The 8,433-nt window shown below is 39.5% G+C and overlaps 1 protein-coding gene across 1 annotated transcript in view; it reads left to right on the top strand.

Moving 5' to 3' along the window:
• The first annotated feature begins 202 nt into the window (after window positions 1–202).
• Window positions 203–8,433, top strand: part of FBLN5 (fibulin 5) — a 47,188-nt gene continuing 38,957 nt past the window's right edge. Inside the window, exons 1-4 of the mRNA XM_074908555.1 lie at window positions 203–617; window positions 2,762–2,816; window positions 5,245–5,296; window positions 6,439–6,681. Of these exons, the coding sequence (XP_074764656.1) occupies window positions 601–617; window positions 2,762–2,816; window positions 5,245–5,296; window positions 6,439–6,681 (367 nt within the window). The 5' untranslated portion in view covers window positions 203–600. The remainder of the gene's footprint in view (window positions 618–2,761; window positions 2,817–5,244; window positions 5,297–6,438; window positions 6,682–8,433) is intronic.

The raw sequence follows: 8,433 nt of genomic DNA, 5'->3' as shown, positions 1-8,433 counted from the left end.
TGCATATTCATCGTCTGAGACACCGGCTAGAGGGCCTCCAAAAAGCCTGTTTTTTTTTTTTTGTTCTCAGAGCAAGGAAAACAATCCCTTTCCTTCTCCAGTCCCTTGATAAGGGTTCCTGTCCAATAACGGTGCTCTCTGCTCTGAGGCACATTTAACTGTGAAGTTTGCAGCGGGAGAGGCTTTCCTTCAAGCTGTTAGTGTTTTATCCTGGCAGGCTCCTCGAGGTTGTTGTGAGGAGTCTAGCCAGTTGGTGAGCTTTGTAATCTAAACCAGCTGTCCCAGGCTGAGGCCCCCATTTGCATTGTTTAACATACTTAGAAAATGAAGTGTTCATTTTTAACATTCCTCCTCCAATTGGTTTAATGCTGAATTACAGAAGAGAACTAAGCAAAACCAGGTGCTTTCTCTGTATTCTCTCCAGTGTCTGAGGAGGTACAGACGGCTCCTGATCTTCTCCATTACTTGCTATTTCATTCTTTGGACTACAAATGACTGAGGAACTGAAGTGCTAGCAGAGGGTAATGTTTGGAAAAACTTTCTAGATATTCATCAGCACAGACTCTGGTTTTTTTCCACCTTTCCCCAACGGTTTTGGACATGCAAGGATTAAAAAGGTAAGTGGTATGCATGAAACTTCTTTACTTACTGAAGGGAAACCTAGTTGTGGAAAATATCTGTGGCAGGGATTAAGTATGCCAATTCACTTGCTAAAGCTGTTTGCAAAGAGATGGGATCTCAATGATCAGAGATGGGAAAAAATGATCCATCTGTTATTAAATCTATGCTGTCTCTGATGAGTCCCTTCTCAATCTATGCTTATACTCTGCTTTAGGAGCCCTGGCATCCACAGGAGTGCTGAATTGCTACAGCAAATGATGCCGCTGGCTACAGTGATTGATTTGAAGCCAATTAGTTACAACTGCAGAAGTTAATTACTAGTTTAAAATAATTTGCCTGCTGGGTAAGCTACTGTGACCAGCTGCATATAGTGTTGATAGGTTGTGCTGCATATCTGTTAATAATTCTGGAGGGGATTTGAGATCTAAAGTAACCAGCAAATTGAGATGGTGGTTGCAGACAGAACACATCTGAGGCAGTGAGGTCACCCCCCCACCAAGAGAAAAGAATATATCATCTTGTAACAGTGGAAACTAAACATATATCTAAGAACCTGTGAGTTTTGTCTACCAGTTTTATAGGGGATTTTTGTTAGCGTGCACTGCTCTGCAGTAATGTAGAGCATAGTCCAGTTGCTAGGTATGTTAACGTTCAACTATAACCTGCTCTATTTCCTTCTAGTGCTGCTCTTGCTATATTCAAAGTGACTTTGCAGTCTTTGTACCAGTGCATGCTTTAAAATCTCTTCAAAAAGATTTGAGGAGTCAATCAATGCAGTGCAAGCCTAACTGGATAACATTGTACTTTGAATGCTTTGCATCCAACTCTAAGGAAAAGTCTGTGCAGAAATTGCTTTTCCTTGTCACTCAAAAGTTGCCAACAAGCACGTTCTGTCTCTGCAGCACTATGAACGACCATTTTAGGGTTTATGTTTACTTTTCAGGGCTTTTGCCTGTCTCCTCATTTAAAACAAGTTTCCTCAAATGTGTTGGTCACTGTTTCTGTGTGGTTTTGTCTGATGCATTTGTAGGTCTTGTTCAGCAGCTCAGTTTGCACTGGAAATCAGACAGCTCTAAGAGAGAAAGTTGGCAGCTTGCTGGGCTAGCAGAAATAAGGCTACCTAAAATATCCTTTGCTTCCTGTACTGGTTTTGTGGGAACGTATTGTATACAATTACCACTCAGAACTAGGATCCAAGATAAGCAAGATATGGGTCTAATTGTATTGAGAAAAAGTTTTATATAAGGCAGCAGCAAAACACTGAAATCCATGATACATAGGAAAAAAAAATCTTACTGTCCTTTCCTGGTTTTCTGTCTGTTAGTAGATACTTGGGGGTGGGCACTTAGTTGACCAGAATATTTATGCTCCCGGTAAGGAGTTCCAAAACCACCCATAGAGCTCTGTTAGCAAAGGATCCTCTTCTTTCAGTTGCAGTGAAGAGATGCAGTAAGTCCCACCAGATGCTAAGATGATATAACTGAGAAGACTCCACTGAAGATAGCAACTTCTAGTAGCTGATGACCTGGCACAGCATGTCTACTTGCAGAGCAATGTATTAGTCAAAACTGAGTAAAGGGACAGAATCTGGCCCTAAGAAAATGGATTAATCTCAAATATAGTCTCCTGGGGATGAAATGCGGTTTAGCGGTTGGAGCAACTGGCTCAAATTCAGGACCTCCTGCATGACATGTCTGCAGCCCTGACAATGCGTTGCACTGTGAGTTTAGACAGGGCCTCTGCTCTGGTTTACCCATCTGTAAAATGTGCATAATGTGCAAGGAAAATTTTTGTATTCTCAAAAGGTGTCAGAGAGGGACAAAAATGTTTTATTGAATATTACACACTTGTTCATTAAATAGATGCTCCATGGAGTGTCATATAAATAAATTAGTTAATAGACATGTATAATCTGATTCTGATCCCAGTTGCATAAAACCATAGTAAAATTAGTGACTCTGAGATCTAAATCTGGCCCACAATTGTATTACTCCTTCTCCGGAAGCCAAAATTGTGTTAGCAAAACTCTGTGAAATACGCTGAAGTGTCACTTGAAATTAATGTGTCCATGTGTATTTAATTCTATATAATGAGCCTGGATATCAGAAGGTTTTCAGCCTATTTTCTATGCACATTACAGGATACTGACTGCTTTCACACTGGTCATCTGCCTTTCAAGCCCTGGAAAAGCACAGGTGAGAGGTGCACACAGAGATCTATGTACTATTTTGTACTGAGGCGCTATATGGCATAAGACTTAACTGGCTAGCAGGTGAATCGGAAGCTCTGTGGTCTGGGGTTTACATGAAAAGGAAGCTGTGTGGTCTAAGGGTTTAGAGGGGAGAACTTGGAGCCAGCAGGATTCTGGAGTTGAATATGGATTGAGCTTATTGTCTCATCCTTGCCAGCTCAGCAAAATATCCCTGTAGAAACCTGGACCTCACTGAAACCCTGATTCTGCCTCTGAATTGAACACTTTCGGAAAAGGAAATAGGAAAAGCCATCCAACAAGAGCAGGGATGGCTCAGTTCTATGGTGGGGAACATCCACACTTGGAAAACTTACTCATATAAATAAGCATTTTCTGTGTATAGCAGGATCTTGTCTTTGTTTAATTTTGCACTGTGATCCTGAATGACTGTATCCTAGTTTTCATTTTAATTTATGCCTGAAATATTTTTTTTCAAGAAGCAGGGCTTTTGAGGGTGGATGGAAGTAAAGCAGTCCAGTTCTTGAAATAGCAGAAGCATTAGTTCTTTGTGTTCTTGGGTTCCATGTGGACTTTAAATTAGAAAAAAACAGTTCTTAAAGGCATATTAAGTTTGGATTCCTAGTTGATAATCCAGATATACTCAGTGTCCAGAGCTGTGTTCCTAAATACCTTTGCCAAAAGTCTCTGAAATGTAGTTGTTTTTTTCTATTACATTGCAAATTTCCTGCACATTGAATGCTTATTGATAGTTTTGTCAACATTGGATCTGTATGCGAAATGCTTTTCATGCCCCTGGAGAATTTTTGAGATATGTTTAAGGGTTTGTTTTTATAATTTAAAAAACATTGTTTCCATTGCAATGTTCATAAAAACATCTTGTACCGTAAATTGATTTTTGAAGTCTAAGCGAAAAGCAACTTGAAACCAAAATGATAGCAATGAATTCTTTCTAAAGATATTGACACTGGTCATTTCAACAATATTGGAATCTTTTCTAGTCTAAAGTACTAGAAAGTTGTTGAAACAAGTTCTACAGTAGTTTCAGTGCTTCTGAATCATCATTTATCATCCAAAAGAAAATAATTTTGTTAAAAACAATCTTTTCCTGGTAACTAGGTGTGGTGTATGTGCCACAGCACAGAAATGAGAACAAAAGGTAGAGTATGTACATTATTTAAAACATGAAGTTGATTGTATACTCTCTCATCAGAATATCTTGGCTTTCCACAACATGATACCAAAACACCTCAGAACATCAAAACAAATGAAGGCAGAATTCCTTCATACTTGTTTGACACTTCTAGCAGTGATTTTGTATATTCATATGTGCCAATGGCAGGTGCAGTCTAAACAGTGCCATGTATTTCAGTTTACGTCCCCTCCCTTGTTCCTGCAATGGCCCACTTGACCGACTTAACTCTGTAACCCCTTGTCTCCCATCCACAACTTACTACTTTCCCAAACATGAACCAAATACTTTTCCACAAAGTCCAAAAATATGTGTTGCTATCATCTAGCAACAACAAAAAAGGAAGAATGTTGAACACACTCTATCCCTCAGCCCTCTGGTTACTTCAGTGGTTCCTGTTTTCTGGATATCTCTTGCTTACATTCCTTAGTATAACCTATTTACTAGTAGGATTCTGTGCCTGTGTCAACAGCCTGTCCCGCTGGAGGCCCAGTCAAAAACCAGGGAGAGCTGGGAATCCTTTTAATGGGCTTTGTCACAATCCTCACCAGGACTCTCACTGGTTTAGAAATGTTCAGGGTCACTGATGAGGTGCTGAAGACTCAAGGTTGCAGCCCTGATAAAGACCAGCATCACAGGATAGGAAGGAACAAGGCCTCCAGTAACCTCATACACATGGAACACGTCATCTAAAGATCTATCCTCTAAAAAGCAAAAGGTTTGGTGTAAACAAAAAGCCTTACTTTTATTAAGCTTGTTATGTTTTAACTGTGACTTCAGTCAGATGGCTAACATGTTGAGGTGTATGTACTGAATGGTCTATCTGTGGCATGTCAGAGCCTGTTAGAGAGGTTAGTTAGTATTTTTTAACTGAACCTCCCTGTTCTGGCAAAAGCAAGACCCCAAAACACAAGAATGTAACTTCTGTGTTAAGCACAGGTGTGGAGCCCATCACATATTATGCATTGGTTACCCTGGGGAGAGGAACAGTCTGACACTATCACCACCTGGGGGAACTACCTACCTTCTGAGTTAAGCAGCTGGCATATGTGCTGAGGCCTCAGGTCCATGCCTTGCTGACTGTCCCTTGGGGAAGTGACTTTATTTTGATGTACTATATAGTACTGAACAATTGTACTGAGCATAATAATCCAGATGAGCTTTTGACTCTGCAACACTCTCATTTCACAGTCACTGACTGTCCTTTGTTTTCTCATTTTAGCAACAATGCACTAATGGGTTTGACCTGGACCGTGCCTCTGGGCAGTGCTTAGGTAGGACTTTAATTAAATCAATACCTTTAAATTGGGGTTCAGAAATCTTGACTTGATTAAGTTAACATTGTGCTGCTGTTAGTATGTTTTAGCTGAAAAGTTCTTGCTGTGTGACAAATGTGTGTGTTTGTGGGTATGTATATAATAAAAAAATTTATAGGAAAATATGTGTGTTTGTGTTTACATAGCACAAGTATATACCAGTCTTTGACAGTGTTGAGAGACTAATTGACTGTCAGTGCTTCTCAAATAGAAAATGATGCGTTTTGATGGGAGCTCAGTCTAGTTCCCAAATAACAAGGGTTGTTCACCCTCCTTCTCTTTCAAACTCAGTATTTACTGTCTTTGTTGACAGCCTCCACCTGGAGGCTCAGATAAAGTCTACCACTGCTCAGCATTGAAACTCCAGGTAAATTGTTGAGGCAATGTAGGGAAACAAGCACTTTGCCCTGTAGCATCTTTTTATCAATGGCATTCAGTCTCCAGGGCAGCATGTTCTGCATGCTATAAGAGAAAAAACAGCAACAGATTGCATGCCCTGTCATAGCAGCCTACTGCTTCTGTGCCCTGAGAACCAGGCAAATGCTTAGTTTCACTAAACCATTTGTATCTTTCTGAATTTAATTCAGCAACAATCTCAATCAAAGCAAGAAAGAGGCCTGAATTGTGTCCCCAGATCTGAACATCCCTAACTTTTTCTGTGGGAGGAAGCTTGGGAGTTCCAAATCAGAATCCAAGTTTCACAGCTGGGCAAACCAAACCACCAGTGTTTGAAATCCTGATCTTCATGTTGTGGTTTGGACAGACCCTCTAACAGGAACAGGCGGTAGTGTGCTGTAGCCATGTGTAAATCAGTGTTTAAACCAAACATTTAAGGAATAACAAAGCAGGCTTTCCCCACTCTCTCCATCCTCTAATTGTGAAGTAAAACAAGCAGAGCAGAGGATATATTGAATATATTGGATGTTTCCTGTTTTAGTATGATAACTTCAAAGTGAGGCTCTACAAGGAAGGATTAATTTTTATGTTCAAAAAGAGAGCACCAAATTTCTTAGCAAAGTCTTGAGAAAAATGTTAACTATTTTTTATATGGGTCTCATTAAGAAGCAATCGCTCATTTAACTTTTGCAATTTCTTTCCAGATATTGATGAATGTCGGACTATTCCTGAGGCCTGCAGAGGAGATATGGTGTGTGTCAACCAGAATGGTGGCTATTTGTGCGTACCCCGAACAAACCCAGTGTATCGATCACCATATCTGAATCCTTATTCAAATATTTATCCACCGCCCCCAGCACCAGGCCCTGTCCCTAACTACCCTACTGTTACAAGACCTCTGATGTGTCGATTTGGTTACCAGTTGGATGAAAACAATCAGTGTGCTGGTAAGTAGTAGAAATCTTTATTTTATATATTTATTTATATTAAAGCTTCTCTGACATTGCTGCAACAATTGTTCTGCAATTGTCCTTTTGTTATTGAATCACTCAAGCCCAGTATTTTGAAATTCAGCTACATTTGTTTTAAAGGATGGGAGCTGTGTTTCATACAGTCATTATTCAATGCAAGCTACAGTATAATTTAGTCCAATTATTTAATCAGGAAACCCACTTTTATGAGAAAAGTAATGTTTTTATGAGATAAACAACCACCTGATGGCAGGTGATTTGTCAGCACATCAAAGCCATGCCTTTTATGCTTATGATTATGTCCTTAAGAGAGACAATGGCCCTCCATTTGCAGTGTTAGATGGGGCCTGAGGAAACCTTGATTCAGTTCTTGGCCACATGTGACCTTGTTCAAATTTCTGGACCTCAGCCTTCCTCCTGTGAATGGTATAAATAAGAGTTGTTTCCTCCCACACTTTGTCTTCTTCACTTAGACTACGAGCCCTTTGGAGCACATATGTTTCTTATCTAGAGGGTGGTACACAACTGGTTAGCACTACCATTGCTTTGATGACTTCAGCTGAGTCTGGAACTCCCTTGTTCGGTGCAATGCACGAACATGCGGGGAAAGAATCACTGCCCCAGCAGAGCACTGACGTTGTCTTAGACCATTGATATTTCCTAGTCCCCAATACAAAAAAACAAATAACCCTATGAAAAATTTCTTGTGTTGGTAGTTTTTCTACTTTTGCATCTTTTGCTAGATTCAGAATCCACTTTTATACTGTGCTTAACTTAGATATAAGCTGCTCCTCTGTTACTCAGATTTAAGGGAGATTTAGATTCTCTTCCTTTGGTTTGCTTGCTTTTGATAATGTCATGTTATGAAGGAACGGAGAGAAAATTTCTGAACTAAATCAAAGTAATTCCACTGTCCAAAATATTTATTTTGATGCCAAACTTGGACTCGAAAGATCAGTATCAATCTGATCGGTGGTGGCAGCTCAGGGTAAATGCTAGATATGTAGCCCACAAGTCTACCACAAAGTTAATCTATAACCACTACTTATTTCTATGTCTCAGTTATCCTAATGGTAAGGTGAGGTTTTTATCTGTTATTACATGTAGCTAATTGTCTGAAGGTTTTTATCAAATTCTTTTTTGAAATAAGACTCATCTTTGACAACAAAAAAGCCCAAATCACAGAAGATACAAGTTTTCCATAGAGAATTTTGCCTGTCTTTAGACTAAGGAACTGCACTTAACTTGGAATATTTCTTTTTTGAATGCTGCTGCAGAACAACACAAGAGCTAAAACTGATAGGTCTTTTCGGTTGGTTCTGCCCTATTGTCTGAAATTTCTGGCAGGACAGTTTCGGATGATGTACTTTGATTGCTTCCCTAGTGAGGAGACCATGATGCTTCACAGTACCTATGAGAGTCTAAATTTAAATTCAGCTACTCTGGGACACATTTTTCTGTGTTTGAATCATTGCCCTCATTATGTTCCAAGGTGGGAAAAATGTATTTCTAACCAGTGCTAATAGTATTACCTACTGATACATTAAAAAACCCTGCTTTTTTAATGAGGAGGTCTGGAATCCTGGGATAACGACTTTGCTGTAAAAATAATACTATCCAGTCCTTTGAAAATTGCAACTAGTCCTTCTCATCATAGCAAATTGATCCACCTCAGTTATCTACTAATATGCAGATTTCCAGGAATGTTTTCATTTTGCTAACTTTGAT

This window comes from Athene noctua, chromosome 6, assembly GCF_965140245.1.
Source record: "Athene noctua chromosome 6, bAthNoc1.hap1.1, whole genome shotgun sequence".
In the NCBI taxonomy this organism is placed as follows: Eukaryota; Metazoa; Chordata; class Aves; order Strigiformes; family Strigidae; genus Athene; species Athene noctua.
The sequence above is the reverse complement of the archived record's forward strand: the minus strand, read 5'-3'. Positions and strand labels throughout refer to the sequence as shown.